The sequence below is a fragment of the Adelges cooleyi genome, unplaced genomic scaffold, assembly GCF_023614345.1.
Source record: "Adelges cooleyi isolate 19-005CV unplaced genomic scaffold, UGA_ACOO_1.1 ACOO_flye_CR_arks_rails_tigmint_CR_PRNA_30, whole genome shotgun sequence".
Lineage (NCBI taxonomy): Eukaryota > Metazoa > Arthropoda > Insecta > Hemiptera > Adelgidae > Adelges > Adelges cooleyi.
Genome location: NW_026095971.1, coordinates 1686025 through 1705031, shown reverse-complemented (window position 1 = coordinate 1705031; position 19007 = coordinate 1686025). Strand labels below are relative to the sequence as shown.

Sequence of the window (19007 nt, the reverse complement as noted above, 5' to 3'; positions counted from 1 at the left end):
TTATTCATTTTAAAAATGTATTATTAACTTCCGAGTTATTTTTTTCGTAAATAATATTTAATTGATAATATGGTTATAGACCGCTATAGTTGATATTATAAAATAGACTTACAAAGTTCTTAAAAACCATAATAATTTTCCTTTTAACGAAAAAGTATCTGCGTTTAACAAATACATTAATTTTTTTAATCCAACCGAAATTATCGGTTTATTTAGAAAATAAAAATAATATATAATCCATACAACAATAAAATATTCTTATATTCTATATTTATTATATAAATGTACGCCTGTCCTATTATGCAGTACGCTTTGTAATAGCTACACGTCGTTTTTGCTTACATAACATGGAACTTACATTATATGTAGAAAATTGTTATTAAATACATAATATAACGTTGGAAATATTCAAAGCTATTCAAAATATGCCAGTATATTACTTTATTTATATCTTATACAATAAAAAAATCTTTACTGCAAAGCATTTTTCAATACAGACTATAAAATTATGCCTTTGATCTTTTATTGAAGAAAATATAAATCAAATTTAAAATTTAACAAAATTTATATTTTTTAAAACTATTAAGTTCTTGATGGTTTATGATTTATTATTATTGAAATTATTTATTGTGAGTTATTCAAACATTTTTTTACTCATATGGAGTAATAAAATATGTAAAAAACACAAAACTACTTTAATAAAACTAATTAATAACATCATAAAAAAATTCTTTTAAAGTTATGTAATGGCAATAAGTTTAAAAATTCGTAATTAAAAATATATTTTAATTTTAGGATGATGAACTAATCTAAAATATGTTAGGTATTTTATAAATTAAATAACGCTCTCGTTTGAAGTTATCTTTTTTTTTTACAAAATTTCATTATAAATAGATAAATATGAATTTTTTGCTTCTAAATTGTTCTAGTGCATCTAACAATTTTAAAATCTTCTTCAAAACTGCAAAAAAATACAGTTTTGTAAATTTTGATGTATGATTTGTACGTTCAAATAAACGCTTACAATTTATGTAAAACAATAGTTTTTAGATGTTATTTTATTTGTTGAATTTATTAGAATTAATTAAACATTTTCGATGGTTTTCATAAACAATAGAAAATTAGAATTCTGATGTTTTTTATAATTTGTTTTTGCAAGTTTTGAAATGATTTCAAAAAAATATTGAGATGCTAGAGATATGCTAAGCAAAAGTTAAAATTTAATTTGTTTACCGGGGTGTTACCAATGGTCGGCTTCCTCGCGTGCTATTTACTCAAGCTGTATACATAATATATCGTCAACAAAAAAAAAAACGTATTGTACAGATTGTTGTTTTGCTAATAAAAGAGAGAGAAAAAAAAAAACAAAACTTTTCTACACAGTGTATAACAAGTCGTTGATGCGTTGTGTTGACTCTGGATGGTACAATTCGGGGAGATAGAAAAAAAAAAAAATTGCCGTCGGTCGAATGGGGGGGGAACCTTTAGCCGCGACGACAAGAACAGCGAAGCGCAACAAATGTCCCGCCGAATTTCATAGTTATTATTTACTCGACAATCAATCAGCCGTTTCGTGCCGTGTACACACTGTACAGCTGCCGTATAGTGCAAGTGGCGTATATCAGGTTTGGGTTTGACAGGCGTTCGGTTAAGGTTGCGAGTGTGTGGATAAAGAAGTAGACGAGCGCTTATCGGGGCACGTACATCGTTCATTCTGTTAAACGTCACGCGTCTCGAGCTGCCGACGTGGAAGTAACGCGTTGACGACTGCGCCATGCCCGTTGTGCGTCCCAGTGGCACAGGACCGTCACAGTGTATTAATCACACGCATTGTTCGGAATTGCGATTGCCAAAAATTACATGTAATAATATTTTTATTTACATTACAAACGGCGTGCGTGTGATTTTGGAAATCTCGTTTACCAAAATCGGGTACGCGCCGATCGGGGAGGGTAATTAAGGGTTGTTTTTTTTTTCCCCCCACAGAGTTGCCGATCAGTGGCCGATGGCGAACGAACAAGCGGCCGTGCATGGTAACACTACTATCGTTTGTCCGTCATACATCGTCGACAGTGAATAAATAAAAACAATTACGAAAGCTCTCGGTTGTATAACGTATAACGGCGCACACGAGTAAGAACAAATTGTGTAGCCGTCCAAGGGTCGAGCCGTGACCTTGTAATTTTTTTTTTTATTTCCTGTGATATCTATCAGCCTTTGTAAATTGTAATATAACAAAAGGGATGGGTTTTTCGGGACACGTACGATTCAAAAGAGGTGAAATTTATTCCGATTCTACGTTTGTAAGTATATATATATATACATGTATTGCGCGTTTTTTACAAGTTTTAAATCTCGATGCTGCCACCGAACCGGAAACTAACCTCCACTGGTTGATTCAATAAGCTGACGCGTTGTAATAATATCATTTCGTGTGGACGGACGTCGATTTTTGTATCAATTTCGTATAAAATATATGAGCTTTTAGGGATAACGTATTTTTTTTATTTCGATACGTTCTACAATGATGTGTTTTTTTTAATTGGCGAGTCTATTAACTTTTAAACTCGACGAAAAACCACAGTCAAAAATCAAAGATGAAATGTATGATGGGTCTATTTTAAATGTTTATTAATAAAAATAATGTTTTGTTCCTACGACCTTCTTATGTAGGATGTTTATGAAATTGATAACTAAATAACACGATTGTAAACATATATTGTTAATATGTCCTTTTAATACTTTTTACATCTACATCCCGTCGAAGCGTTTTTTATAGTGTTTTTATCACTCTTAGCTATAACAATAATGCCTGAAGACCTGTGGCCTCTTCGACTCCACTATGCACTATCCCCACTTTGTTCTGGCCCCACTGTAGTGGCTTTTGTTAAATTGTATTATTACAAAATTCCGCAAGACGGCCGACCGGATGTTTTTGCTGTATCCCGTCAATTGTGAGTGACTTAAGTTGCAAATTGAGTATCGTGATAAATGATCAACGTAAACCATTTTAACAACTGACATTATTCGTCCTCAAACAAATTTGAAATTTACTGTAAAACAATACACGCATAATGTAATCAAACATCCGTTTTTCTCCTCAGTACATCGCCCTAGATAAAAACAGCAATATTTACTGTCCTAATACTATTGACTGAACAGAAAACAAAATCCATACACATTTCCTAATAGTATTTATAACTAGCAATATTTCAATCCTCTCCGGCGACGGACTGACGACCTGTTCGGATTAGCGGTATTATATACTATGTTAATTACCATATGTATTTGTAGTTAATGGAATTAAATAGTCAAATTGGAAATAATGTGCCTGCAACCGCGGTATTAAATGTGCATTAACTTTTTGTGAATTAATTATTAAATAAATTCTTTGATTGAGTTATAAATGCAAATTATAATTAGTGTACTAAAAATTGATAATAATAAAAAACTAAAATCGCCAAAATGTTGTTAACACCAAATTTAATAGGAAAGTTAGTATTTCACTTGTCAAATTTTTTTGTTTTATTTTATACATAATTGCTAATAATATATTTCCAATTTAACAACTCGGCACGGTTATGTTTAATTAAGTGTTTCCGGGTGGAAAACTTAAACATTTAGCGTCGGAAATTGTAATAATTATAATCAAACTGTATTAATTCACGGAACAATATTAAGTGAGGGTGCCACGGCCCACGCCAGTGTAAATGTTGATAACTAAGTTAGGCTGGTCTTATTGTAAGTAGGCACTATTATTCAATTGTCGTGACAACATTGTAGCCTCGCCCTCCTCGATACCAACCAAGTGTAGTCTAAAATGCAAATGATTGTTCGTTTAAAAAAAATAAGAAAACTCTTTCTACTCACACTGCACATACAAAAAAATCTTATATTTTACATCAGATTTCTGAAGTTTGCCATTTGGTTATGAAAAACGAGGATTTCACATGAAATGGTACCACATAAATTTTCAACGAGAAAAATAGCTCCGAGATAGTCTATGTAATATATATATATATATATATATATGTATAGGTAGTCGCTTAATAGGGGTTGACCCGACCGAAAAAAAGCTATCATTCAATGTGCATACAATGTCCACCAGCATACGATTTTAATAACATAAGAAAATTGCTATGATATATTCCTACAAATCTGACAGACAAGACGTAAACAACTGTGTTCCAATTATTCGCGTATTCAAGTAATTGTTGACCATGTTGACCAAAGTAGGGTAAATGTAACCAAATTAGGTAAATACAAAAAACATTCGCCTGACCCCGTGTTTAATCATTTTTCAGGTCTTTAAAAGTTGCACTTAAAAATTGTATACTTGTTTTGAGATGTGCCTTGTTGTTTAGGCGCTTAACGGCTATTTAGCAATTAGTTATCAATTGTTTTTAGTACAAATACAAAATTCTAACAATATATTTTGTTCGAATGGCAATAATAGCCTATGTCGGTGCTTTACCGCATAGGTAACTCTATAACATATTGCTCTATAAGCGATTTCCCGAAAAATTGTTTTTATTTTTGTAATTTATTAATAATTATTTTTGCTGGAACAAGATGGCAAATCTTTGTAAAAAAAAAATACGAAACACATCAATAGAATATATTATGGATGAATGACGGGTATATGGCTGAAAGACCTAAAAATATATTATAGATGTGGTTTCCAAAAGTAAAATAAACAAACGTTTGCCCGTGAATTGACAACCGCCAAAAACATTGAAGTGTGCAGCTGGCATATTGCCAGTTTTAAAAGTCTAGGAGTGCCCGCCTTAAAAAAAAAAACCCGGCGAGTTAAACTCTAATAAACCGTGTTAAATGTGCAATGATATATGTTTAGCAATGTAAAATAAAATAAAAACTTTACACGATGCACCGCACTATTCCAAACACAATTTTCAGCCATAAAATAATGCTAAAATATGTTCTATTTTATTTACCGTCGTGACTCAAAAAACACCGTATAAATTTCACCCATCTTGGCTGTTCGCACTAGCAGCGTTCAAAAATAACTTAGTGTATCGTGCTTCTTTGTGTACTGCTCGCTATTTTCCAACGACAACAATAAGTCCTAAGGGTGTCTTTTATTTAAAGTACCGTCACCACTACGTCCCATCTGCTATTCTAGTGAGTCGCATTATATAATCCAAACGAATGCGCCAAAGACAAACTTTGTGGTCACTGAGGTATAGCATAAGGTGCAAACACGGTTGTTGCCGAAAGGGCAACGAACGTTTGTTTTTGTAGATCACATAACCACTGTGAGAATGATTCGGTCAGATGTTTTGTACGATCACGCATGTTAATGTTATATACCGACCGATACAGGGGAAAACGGTTATTATAGTAAAAGCTTAGTGTCTTGTACGAATATAGTGTAACAACAATGCACAACTCGCAGTGCGTTCCGGTTATGGTATATGCACTAGACTTTTATGAACAGTTCAGCGCAACAAAAAAAAAAACCCTAATACAAACAACAAAAACGACTTGTATGTAATATCCATAACATTTTATACGCTAGGTATGTAACTTGCGTGTAATAATATTTTTAATATCAAAACATGTCTGCCGGCTATAGTATTATTATTAGTACTGCGTATGGTATACGTATAACCCGTTGTATTAAAACCGAATACCTTTATGAGTAAACCCAAAAATTAAATATTTTGTGAGTCGACATTATTGAAAGTTATGCGTCGTATAATAATTTTTTAAAAAAATTTTGTATTCAAATATTTATTGATATTATTATAAATTACATACGTTTTTCAAATATGTTTTATATTTTAACTAATGATGCATAATTAATAAAGTATTAAGTTTTAAATTATGAACCGTTAACCGTTAAGTATAATCCGTATAAACCCTTTATTTTCGACACAAAAATACTTAATTCGTCTACGTCCAAAAGTAGCGTATTCTATATAAATTGGTAAACTTTTTTTTTTTACCTTAATTGTAGCTTTTGTCTTGTTCTTTGATTTTGTTCTTATTTGAAACGCATTGTGCTCTGTGGGATTCTTTATTTGTTACGACTTTTTTTACCAAGGTGTTTATAAGCGACTTTGTAAACTCTTGCTTTTTCATTAACATACCGCATACGACATTATACACATTAATTCGGTACCTATCCTGTTACACTTGTTATCTAATAGGATCACAATAATTTCGCCTAAAGGTTTTATTCTATATTGACATGGATATTTTTAATAGCTGGGAGTCATTCTGAAAATTTGTCCGTGACAAGTTAAGTGTCACTGTGCTGACGGCATTATCATTACGTTAAAATAAAGTTAAGAGTATCAACACTTCATGCAGATACATTAAGTTGCAGGATATATAAGGATAGTCAAATGAAATTATTAGGTAGGCACTTACTTACTGCCAAACCACGGAAATTGATTTATGAGAAATGTTAATTATTGATAAATACTGCCAGTAAATCGATTAAGGCCAGATGTTATAAAACTACTAAAAAACGTTTGACAAGAACATGCAATTAAGACTATACTATTACAATATCGCAAGGAGATTATAGATCGGAAATAGTCATATAATTATATGACGGGATATATCCATGTACTGATGTATCTGCATGAAGTGTGGATACTCTTAACTGAGTTTACTCAGTTTTTTTGAAACCGTTTAAGTTTTATAATTTAAATATTTGTGTAGAACTTTTACATGCGTTTAGATTTTTAAAAAAAGATTTTATGCTTTGTTTCGACGTTTTCCATTGAAATTGTTTTCTATTTTATAAAAACGTTATTTATTCAATTTTAGTAAAACCCATTGTCATAAAATATGTTTTCAATCTTTGCAAAATCTTGGATTATAGAGCTCAATAACAATTCCAATGTTTTTTTATTCATTAAAATGAAGAACCAAAATCATTGAATACAATTACCAAGCTAAACGGTTTCGCGAAGAAATATTATGTACACAATTTTAAATTTGAATTCATCATTTTTTTTTCCTTCGCCGTTTTAAATTAAAAAAAAAAAAAATTACTCTGGATTAAAAGTACATGGAACTGTTGTTTGTGTTTTAATTTTAACTCAACATTATTAAACTCTGTTGTGATATGTCAGGAGTTTCATTAAACACGTGTTATAACGTACACTACGTGCAATTGAAAGTGTACACATTTCTAGGTTAGTAATGCAATAGTCGTTGCGAGTCGTGGTGGCGATGCCAAGACATGTAGAAATCCGAGTAAAAAGCATTCCATCAAGGATGTTTAATACACACGGTTTAATCGAAATGTACGGTGCGCCTTAAATTCAATTTAAGGGTGTTTGGCGTAAGCCACGTCGTCGCTAATGGTGTACCTAAAAGAAATCTACCACGTTTTCATTCGTGACCAGACGGGATATACCATAACCAGATTAATTTCAAATGTCATCCTCCGTGTCTGTAAATCATACAATTAGTTTAAACACAGTACGTGATCCTCGGAGAATCATATTATGTTAGACAGATTTTAACAATTTGTTTGGTTCGAGGGTTGTCTTTTTTTCAATATGATGTACATGGTTTGTATTCCCACTTCTCTGTCGGTCACGATAATTTAACAAATATATATTGTATTTTTGTAACGATGGAAAATACTCTTAAAATGTTATCTGCTTGTATTTTAATTTTTCAGGAATCTTGATGTTTTATGGCTATGTATCGTTATAATATATATATATATATATATTAAACATCGTAAGCAACATTTTTGTACTAAGTATTTAATTTCTTCTATTTATTAAATTTGAACTTAGCCCGAATTAACTCCTGGGAAAAAAAACATGTGAATAGATAACACTGTTATAACCGTTTTAGGTTATAATATTATGTGAACTATCGAAATTCGATTAATGCATTATCGATACAATTATATTCTTAATGGCTGAAAATAAGCTGAAACATAGAATAGAACAGTGAAGTACATGCAGGTTTTAATCTTGTACTAAGAATTAATAAATTCAGTTTGAGTATTGGATAACAATCGATCATGTACTCAGCTATAACTGTATTAATGCGATGCGCACTTTATTAATTAATTTAGTGAGAGTATGTTTTTATGCGTAGTTACTGGTTAGAAACGATTTAGTATAATCCGAATCAGTTAATTACCGGGGTTGAAAGCATGTAAACATGTTTTTACTCAGTTTACAGTAATTCAACATCATCTAATTTGCATTAATTAATTCACATTTCAAACTGAAGGCTAACTAGGAGAGTGGAAAATGCATGTAAACAAATTTCCTAATTTAATATAGGTACAATGTTATTTTATTAATTTAAATTTTTTTCGTGCACGCATATAAACTACAATATAAAATGGATAAATACTAGTAGACTATTCTATGAACTAATTTGTTTTTACCGGCACATGCAAACATAGTAATTAATACAATAGAATGCAATAGTACTTAGAACATAGTATTTGATGTATTCAATAACAGTAATGATAGTAATAATTTTTTTCATCATTTACATTTTTTAAGGTTGAAGCTTAGGAAGTTTTAAACAGAACCTTTTTATTAATACTAAAGAATGTTGTAAATTTATTGAAACTGACGTGTTAAAAAAAAATGTATAGTTTTTTTTTTAAACTTATGTGAATTCAAAATCTAGAGTAGTGTAATTAAAAAAAACTCCTGAAGGAGATGGAAGCTGACATAGTAAAAACCATTGTCTCTCTTTTGGTGTCAAAATTATTTTTTTATGACCACCACGTTGAGTGCTATGTAATAATATAGAGCCAAGTGCCAACCCGTGTTTTTAAACGTCAAATTAAATATGTCGCATCGACGCATTCCTGTCATCAAGAAATAATAAGTTTAAAATCAAAAAGCAAATTAAAAATGAATCCTTACAGTATTATATAGAACCAATGAAAAACATAATTAATTTAAATATTCCGTTCAGTCGTTAATTATATTTTATTTTTGTTTAATTATTATTTGAATGTTTTTGTTATAATTCAACTAATCATTATTATTATATCACTATTATATTGTTACCTTCTAATTATAATTTTCATTATTTTATTTGATTATGATATATGTAATATAGATCAAACGGGTGGCATAACATTAATATTAATTTGACTAATCATTATAGTTAACTAGAATATTTATTTTTGTAATTAAAAAAAATGACAGACAAAGTTAGGACTTAAGGGCTATATAAATGTTTCGACAAAAACCGTTTTTATTCACAGACAAGAAACCATCAGAAGATATAAAAAAAATAGGTACCATACTTTTACTTAATAAAAAAATGCTTTGCATAATGCCTAGACAAAATGTTTATCATGTTTGATAAATGTTTAGTTAAAAGTAATAATTATACATTTAATTAAAAAAAAAAAAATAAGATTAAAAAAAATAGATTTGAGTAATTTTGCGATAACTAACTATATGAGATAAAATACTATAATTACATCCGATTAAAATTGTTTTAGTAAATTAACATTATGTTTGCATAATTTGTAACAATGAAATTAAAAATGTGACTAACATTAAAAAAAATTTTAACTTTAAAAATTGTGCAACATAAAAGTATATACTCGTATTATAATATGGCTGTAACATTAAGCATACTCTACATTATACCATATTCGTAAGTATATAATGTAACTACAATATGATTAGCACGAACCCTAAATCCCTAATAATTTTTTGATATTACATATTATGTTGTAATATATTTTATACAAACAATTTTTTTAATTCATACAATGCCGTTTGATTCGAGAGCATATAATTTTGTATGAAAAATATTGTTTCAACAGTGCAATTTTAATACTTAACGAGCGTTTCCTTTTACCAGTAGTATTTATATCCAATCAGTGATAGTGGAGTATATGTGTATGTAAATAAAGTTGCAGGGACGAATATCAATGAGCGTTTTTGAAATTATAACAGCAACGTCGCCATTAGCCGAAGGAATTATAGAATTGGTATGGTTTTTGTATGAAATATTCAATATTTACATAATATTGAAACTGACAAAAAAAAAAAATCAATGCTCCTGTTCATATTTTATTCATTTTGTATTTATGAATATAACGATGAAGACATTTGAATACATTTTTACGTTTACTACTTACACGATGTACACAAATGTTGAAAATTATTAAACATCTTGACTCATAAATGTATTAATGAAGTTTATTAACAGCTTAGATCAATCACAAAAGTGATTGTTTCGAGGATTATTTAAACACTGTATAAAATAAATTTAAATTCCAATTTGAATACCTACAATTTATGCAATCAAATATTTTTAATTTTATAAACTATAGTTATAATAAAGAGGTTAAAAAGTACAGGATTTATGAAAGGTGCAAGTTCTTCGTTACAATTAATTAACGGTCTATTGTTATTTATAAGTGAAAAACGAGCTTAAGTGTCTGTTGAAAACGCAAATTATTTTGATAGAAAGAACTCGTAACAAAATAATTTTTAACTTAAGTTGTAGTTAATTACATTTGTACGGATTAATTTTACCATAAATGTCTACTATACAATCTACTTTTTATTATTATAATGTATGTTATTTATTCATAATATTTAAAATATTTTAATAGAAAAGTAATTTTACCTCACAACAACAAATAGTGTTTGATAAAAGGCAACAAAAGACCTTTATTTTATTAGATGTACATAATTTATCGATAAAACAAATTTATTATACTTCAAGTTAAATACGTGGAAATTCAAATAATTAGTACGCCTTATATATAATAACTACGCCTCTAATTAAAAAACTGAGTCACGTTTACTGGAAGGTATGAAAAACCGATCGCTGTTTTTTTTTTTTTGGACTGTGTAACTGCGCAAGGTGCTTTAATGTTTTATATAATACGGGTTCATTAACTGAATTTTCCAATTTACAAACAATATCACGTATTTTTATTAAAAAAAAAAACATTCAATAAAAAAGTCACGAAAAAACAATATTGTTAAAAAACAACAGTATAGAGGTTATTGCTTTGAACGGGTATCCCAAAATGTATATTCAGGTATTCAGTGATAATTTTACCTATGTGAATAGGTAATTAAATCACTTGTTACACTATAATAGTTACATAATAATACGATGAGTTATAATTTATTAGTTATTACATATTAGGTACCCATTACGGGGTGATGTATAAAAATACATCAAAAACAGTGATATAATTAATTAATAATAAATTATTTAAACATGGTTATTGGTTAAACATTAAATTTAATTATAGATAATCGTAATTAATAAATGGTTTCAATATAATACTCTTTAATTAACTCTTGGGTCGTATAAAAACCTAATTATAAAAGCTTCTTAAATTTAATCTACCAAAACCGGGACGATCATTTTTTATAATAACAATGCATAATATTTCTTCTCATGTGAACAGCATTTACTTTAAGGAAAGCACATTTTATAATTTTAATTTATTGTTTTTTCTATTTTATTTTTATTGACGGGTAAGAGCATAAAATAGAAAATATATAAAATACATTTTAAGCCTTTGACGTTGAATATGCGGGCGTCCTTGTTTATCTATAACATCGTATATATATGTATATTATATATATATATATTTATATTGGTATACAGTAAAAATGTTTTCAGATTTTCGATTTACTTTATAATCTACATCGTATAAATGCAATATTGCATGTGCCGTGATAAATAACTCTCGCCATTTACTCAACTGTTTCTCTACACAACCCAATACATATAGAAATTTATATTTAAAAAAAAAACACTATTATTGTAAGTATTAATGTAATTATTTATACGATTCAATAAATCATAAAAAGTCACATCATTAGAATAAAAAATATATATATATATATAAAATAAAGGAGCCTGTGTTGAGAACGTTAAAAAAATAAACAGGTTCACACATCCCGTTCGTGTTCACTTTTGAATTAATTTTGAAAAGCTTATGAAACTCTTCTGTGTTCGTATTCAGTGCCATCAACGCGTTCGTTATCGCGTTCATTTATTCGTTAAATTTTCTATTTATCGAACGTAATTGGTTGATACTATTTTTAACTGTTTAACTTTTTTTTTTATTAAAGATAATCGATCAATAATATGTACATGTTCTCTCTTTCTGTACATCTTGACATATTTACAAAGTAGAGAGCTTAAACCCTAAGGTATGTTTAGCAAGTATACTTTACGTATTGTCTTTTTTCACATTGTATTCGTCGCTTATTTATACGAATTTAACGAAACGAAAGTGTAATAGTGCTAGTGCAAAGTGTCATAGCTGTAAAAAAATAAGAAAAAAACCTTCGTTCGTCATTTAATACACTCCTGACATTTATCACAAAGACGAGATCTTAACTCTGTGGATTTATTTACTTACTCGCCGTCGTTGCGGTGGAAAAAACTTTTCCGGTATAATTTTCTCTCACTTTGGTTTGCCCGACAAACTTGCACACACGAACTTTTCGCAGGAATTTATGATATGCGTTGATTCAACAATGGAACACTACAACATCCAACTGTGCGGTTAAGTGGACTGACCGAGATTTAGACGACATACATATTTACCTGGACGAAGTTTTCTATTTTCCAAATAATTTTCTTATGTGCAATCTTCGCGACGGAGTATACCGCGGAATAATTTTTCCACGCAATTAAAGTAGGTAGTCATTTCGATTTCCGTCAACCGACAGGATTGCATGTTTCGTTGATCACTCTTCGGCCATGCAAAAGCCAACCGATTTATGAAGAAAAAATCATAGTATAAAAACCAGTATGGTATCAACCAAGCGCAGAACAGAAAGCATATATGTAATATATGCTGCAAATCTGTAGGTAACATCGCAACATAACAAAACGGCATCGAATCGTTTGACAGTGATCTAATAACTGTCATACGAAAAGGGTGCTCCTTATTTTATGTTTATAATACTGAAAAATGTGTACGAGTCTTGTGTTTTGTCGGTGCTTTCTTATGTAGACAATATCTGAGTAAGTCGCATTGATTTAAGCGTTCGACAAAACGGTGTAACTCATGCTGGGACCACTATTAACACGTCTAGATTTATTGGGTGGAGATTATTCATTTGTCAGAACAAATATATAGTGATACTCTTAGCTTTATAACCCGTAATATATTATTTCGCGTACACTGTTCGTGAAACCCGGTGTAAAGAATATACATGTTCCCACGCCCTAAGCATTGTGCACAAGTTTCATTTTTTTTACTTAAAACTATTAAACACAACAAAACTTTACAGAATAATAATTGTTCATATATAGATATTTATAAATATTTGTCTCTCATTTTATATAAGTCGTTTATTAATGTAAACCCAGTGTCAAAAAACAACGTCACAATATACATTTTATATCTTGCAACAATTCCAGAAAATTTCATCGCTGTGTTTTGATTTCTGCCCGTTCAACGACGAAGTCCTCTGTTGAAGTCTGTTGTTGTGATGCAAATTCCGAAAGTTCAACCTTACCGGGAAACTTAATTTAACGTCGAAAACAGAATTCTTAGAATTTTCGGTATTTTTTTCCAGGAGAAACGGGTATTATAATATCTAAGTAGTAGTACTACTCGAAAACATACGTATATGTACGTCTTGGAAAAACATCCGTCGAAGGTCAGACAACTCCCGTCTGTATCGACGACGGTGAATATTTTATAAACGACGAGCTTCCTTTTTTTCCCTACTTAAAACTTTGCCCGATGAATATGTACGCAATGTTAATCTCAAAAAAAACATATAAACTTCGTGTAATAACATTATGTGATAACCGCAGCACGGCGTTTTAATGAAGTCCCAGGTATGAAAAAAACGTTATTAAATTATACAATACACCGTAAGAGTAAAGCGTATAAAGTCATTCTATAATTTATTTTTTTCCCCTATATAATATTTCCCTAAACTACCTAACCGTTGGCCTTTTTATGTTGTTCGTTTTTTTTAATTTTTTGGATTAAAAATTCACGACCAAATATATTACGCGTGTAATTCAATTACAATTATTGTAATTAACTAGAAAGTACTTGTGCCAACTTAATTTCTTTGTCTTTATATGGTTGGTTATTCTTGTTGTACTATAGTTTACGTTCTCTTACAACTATATTGTGTACAATGTTCGAAATTTATATTACACCCTCCCAGCGAACGATGTTTGCAACGATGTTAGGATTAAAGCATAACGTAAAAATGTTCATTTTCATTTATGGACCACACCACTGAAATGTTTAATAATAAAAGCGGTTTAATTTAATTTCAGTACAGCTTTGAATAATAACATATATTATTCTATTTCCGTACAGCTTTAAATTAATAGATTTATTAATGAAATAAATGTACATACATTGGCAACATAGATGTATCGTTGTACACCGTACAAACATAATAACACTTCATTATTATTCTAGAAAAAAATAAACGGTTTGTCTACTCAATTGAAACGACCCTACAGTAAACTTGTCGTCGTAGTCATACAAACATGGCTTCAAAATTGAAGATGTATTTAAAAAAAACCTTTTCATCCGTTTTTTTCACAAAGGGACATCCTTTTTGGATAAATCCCAAAAACTGCCCTTTATAATACCTACATTCAGACGTACAATTTTACTACTGTTCGGCTACTTAATAATAATATCAATGAATACATTATAATACAAATGGGGTATTTAAAGGCGTTTAACTAACTGTATTCTAATAACCATTAGAAAAACCACTGAACTGTAGACTGACTTAGAACAACTAAAACGTATAAATCTTAAAGGCAACAAACTTGTTTGTGCCAACATACTATTGATCCATAAATTATTATATAAAAACACAATGTATTATGGACTATTATTAGATAATGTACGAAGTTAATTTTTAACATTAACTATAAAGTTGTTTTGCTTGAAAAAAAAGTTTATGCCCATAAAAACGCGTTTGCAGCCATCTAAATTTTTGCAATAAAATGAACACCATTACAAGTCATAGCGACTTTAATTGGTCCCTATAGACAGACATGATGTTTAAAAAAACTTTACAAAATGCCATTCGTACGAATAAATTGCAGTTTAAAAAACAATAACTATCGTTGAGAACGGAAATCAATAACGTGTATGGTCCAATACGCTTGTGTGTTGGTTGTTTATTGCTTTACAAATATATTATATCTATATAAATGTTTTCAATAAACTTATGGTATAAATATATTTGAAATTATCCTGCGACGGCGCTAACCTTATATCAAATTTCCTTAAGCAATACGCATCGAATAAATAACTAATTTACCAAAAATATATATCAAACGGCAATATTGCCGCCCGCGAACAGTCATCGTGCAAATAATTAACAATATTATCATTAAAATTAAAATTCGATGTAAGGACCAATTTACAACTGAATAGATAAAATGTTTTACTTATTCGTTAATTCGCATTAACTAAATACGAATCGACGACTGCATACAACCGTAGGAACAGAATAGTCATAGAATGTAATGTATGTAATATGTATCATAGAATGTATAGCTTATACAATTATTTCAATGCATACCAACTGTATTATGAAACGTGAAAATCCTTTTCGTATAACAAAGCCGATATACAGTGACAAACGATAATAGTTCAAATAGTAATAATTTGCTTACCAAAGAAATATATAATGCCATGAAAAATAATAAGCATGTAATAATATAGAACACATTTTGTATTTAGATGGACTACATTTAATCCCAACTCATACGATATACACTATAATAGATAAAAAAGGAAGTTCATCGACACAAGCTGTTATATCACATTTTCTATTCAAAATGAATGTCTTCTCAGCTTCTAAAACGTCCATACGTTTTTAAGTGCTTTAGTGAAATGCGCAGCAGTAAACTCTTGCAAAAAAAAAAAACAACAGTTTCGAGTCTAAGAAATATAATTTTAAGTTTTCAAACAATTGTAAGAACCACCGGACTCGTCGTGCTTGCTTTGAATACTAGCGGTCGCCCGCCTTTAACATATAGCTTGGCTTCTTTGGGATCAAACAGTTCAAAGAAGTTTTCACATAATATAGTTTGTATTCGTTATGTTGACTTATCGCTTTTAGTTAATGAATAGTCTGCGGCTGTTATAAAATACAATTAACATTGAAATTCAAACTTACAATTGCATTATTTTTCCGTTACTTTACTATTCGTACATTCTCGATTTTATTTCATGACTTTTTGGTAACTTATTTCATTTACATTAACAAATGCTTTTTTATGAGGTATAAAAAGTCTTTATCTAAGAGGAGCGCTTAAAACGAAAATTATTCATAAAAACAAACACTGTTTTATAATATTGAATGGACCGTTTTTTTGATTTTTCCAACCTGTGCTTTTCGATCAAATGAATCTGTGTACTATAATAAATATGTTGATGCTGTGTAAATCTCGCACACTTTTTTTTTATCGATATCTTACTATTTATTTTCATAAGAAAACGTCGAACAACATTGCCTGTTGGTGCGGTAGAAATCTCGAACGTCTATAAATTTAATAGTTGACAACTAATTTTTTTTCCTTCACGTAGGTACTCCAGTGAAATATTGTTGTATGCATTTACCCCGGGAAACGCCTACCCAAATAGAAAAACAATTTTGTAATTTCCGACGACGATACGCGGTGGTAGTGTATTAAATGTTGATTTTTTTAGAATCGTTCATTACAACTAGGCGTAGTGATACATGTATTTAGCGCAACGTTACAAACGGTCTGGGCGTTGCTATATCGAGTTGCCGTTTGTCTTGGCAAGTACCCTCGATCGCGAAAAAGAGACGTTATGAGGTATATTAGAACAAAATATAAGATGTATAGAAAATAGTGCGTTAAAATTTAGTTTGTTATTTTTAATTGGCGTGAAACACCCGTGACACAAAACTATGATAAAAATTCTAAAACTCTTGAAAAACTCATTTTTTCCATATTATATTATATTCAAGAAATACTTGGGCGAGTTCACCACTTTACACACCGGTACTTCTTTAACTTGATCAGAGCGAAGCATAAGGTAATGAACATCGTTAAATGGGTAATTATTTTAGCCTACAACACTTGGGTAATTCGGTCTATCCTATTTAAACAAATGTAATAATGAAGTATGATTTGATTCTCATGTTATATTTTAAATGTTTGATTGTAATTGTTCGGTTATCATGTATCATGTGTCAAAAATGGATGAAAGATACAATATAATGTTGTGACAACTGACGCCGGTTAAAACGTGTTACAGTAATATTATAGTACACTGCTAATTAGTTCTATCGAATTCAGAGATGGACATCGATACAAGTCACGAGATCTTGAATGAAAATTAAACTTTTATTGACGATTTTTTTTGTTAGATAAAAACATAAAATCACGTCTTGGTCTTATTATTATGTATAAATTATATTTACATTGACAATGTCATCGCTAATGACAATTTAGACAATCGATCAATTTAACATAATTAATACTTGTATACTTGGACCATTGGATTCTTTGATATGTTTTGCCTATCTCTGTTCATGGTACACGATAATTAATGTATGGTAACATAACTGTGTTCTCGACGGTACCTGTTATGTTCCAGAGTTCTCCCAAACAGTCGTTTTTTAGGCGGCCTATGCGGTCCCGCTGTTGTCGTTCGTTGCCCGCTTCCAGGAACCGGAACACGAACGCACCGACTATCACGTAGCCGGCTACAAGACCGAACAGTCCCAAGTTGCTGAACAGGTGCGCAAAAAACCTGCGGACGCATCGGCTGAGACGCGGTTCTGCCGCCACCGACTGGTGCGTCGGCGGCAGTGGCGGGACCAGCGACGACGGTGCCGCACGCACCGGCATGCCGGACGCACCGGGCCGCAGCTGGACGGGACGGCGCGTACGCAAAGAAGAGAGCGTGATATATTGTTACGCCGCGGGTGGTTCCGTCGGCGAGCACAAATCACAGGATCGGCTATGCACACGGCGAACGCCACGAGACAACTGAGCGGTGGACGCCGCGTCGTCCTAGCCACCAATTACTAGACAACGCACGGCGACGACGGCCACCGCGGGTGCGCGCACACGCCGCGCCACCGACGGCCATTCCGCCGTTGTATTGTCTTCTGTTGTCATCACCTGTACGATTCTTATGTGCTACAGATTGTACCCTTCGTCGCTTGTATTTGGTTTAACGGAGTACACTATGCCATGAAAATTATCTAGTATTTGTATTTAATTAAAATTAATCGACACACGAATAGGGCGTGAAAGCTTACAGCTAATTTAAACGGAAAATCTTAAGCTTAAGCAATCTTTGTCAAAATTCTAAATCCTTGCAATATTAATTTAATAATATAATCGATCCTAAACTTTGATTAAAATATGAGTTACGATATTGATGTTAGCTTAGATCGAACGATGGAAGTCTTGTAGTTTTTAAAAATCATTGGCGAGGTGATACGAGTATTTATCTATAGCAATAATTGCCTCAGCCTCGACGATATAAATTATCCTATGAATTTGCCTTTAACCAACGTTCGCCTACCCTGTAAAACCGTTACAGGCGGCGATAGACATGGCGTCTGTGACACAGGGAATACGTCTTACCGACCAATCGGGTTGTCCGATGATATCGTCAGTGCTAAAACGTCTGGGCAACTCTTACAAATTAAAGAACTTGTAAGCAAATGCCGAGTTAAGTACAGGTGACGTAAGCTAAAGATTTTATACCACGTCTTACCACAGCATCCTCATATGATTAATTTATGCCTCAGCCACCATCATTAGCACACGTCATATTCTCTGTACTCGCTTTCATTTAACTTTGCATCTTTGTTAGGAGAGTTTCATAATGATCATGATGGTTAAAATAAAAGTATTATTACCTTCATTAGGTCTTTGAGGTAAACGCTCTTTATTTTGATGAATAAGAAAGAAGAATTATCTGTTTGGTAAGCCCTTATTGTGGCTCCCTAACGTCTGATTCTTTTAGTATTCTGCGCTAATCAATT

General features: G+C 31.1%; 1 protein-coding gene across 1 annotated transcript in view; it reads right to left on the bottom strand.

The window, feature by feature from the left end:
- Positions 1-17856, bottom strand: part of LOC126839312 (potassium channel subfamily K member 18-like) — a 52096-nt gene extending 34240 nt beyond the window's left edge. Inside the window, exon 1 of the mRNA XM_050574573.1 lies at positions 17589-17856. Coding sequence (XP_050430530.1) covers positions 17589-17856 — 268 coding nt within the window. The remainder of the gene's footprint in view (positions 1-17588) is intronic.
- Between the last annotated feature and the right edge of the window lie 1151 nt (positions 17857-19007).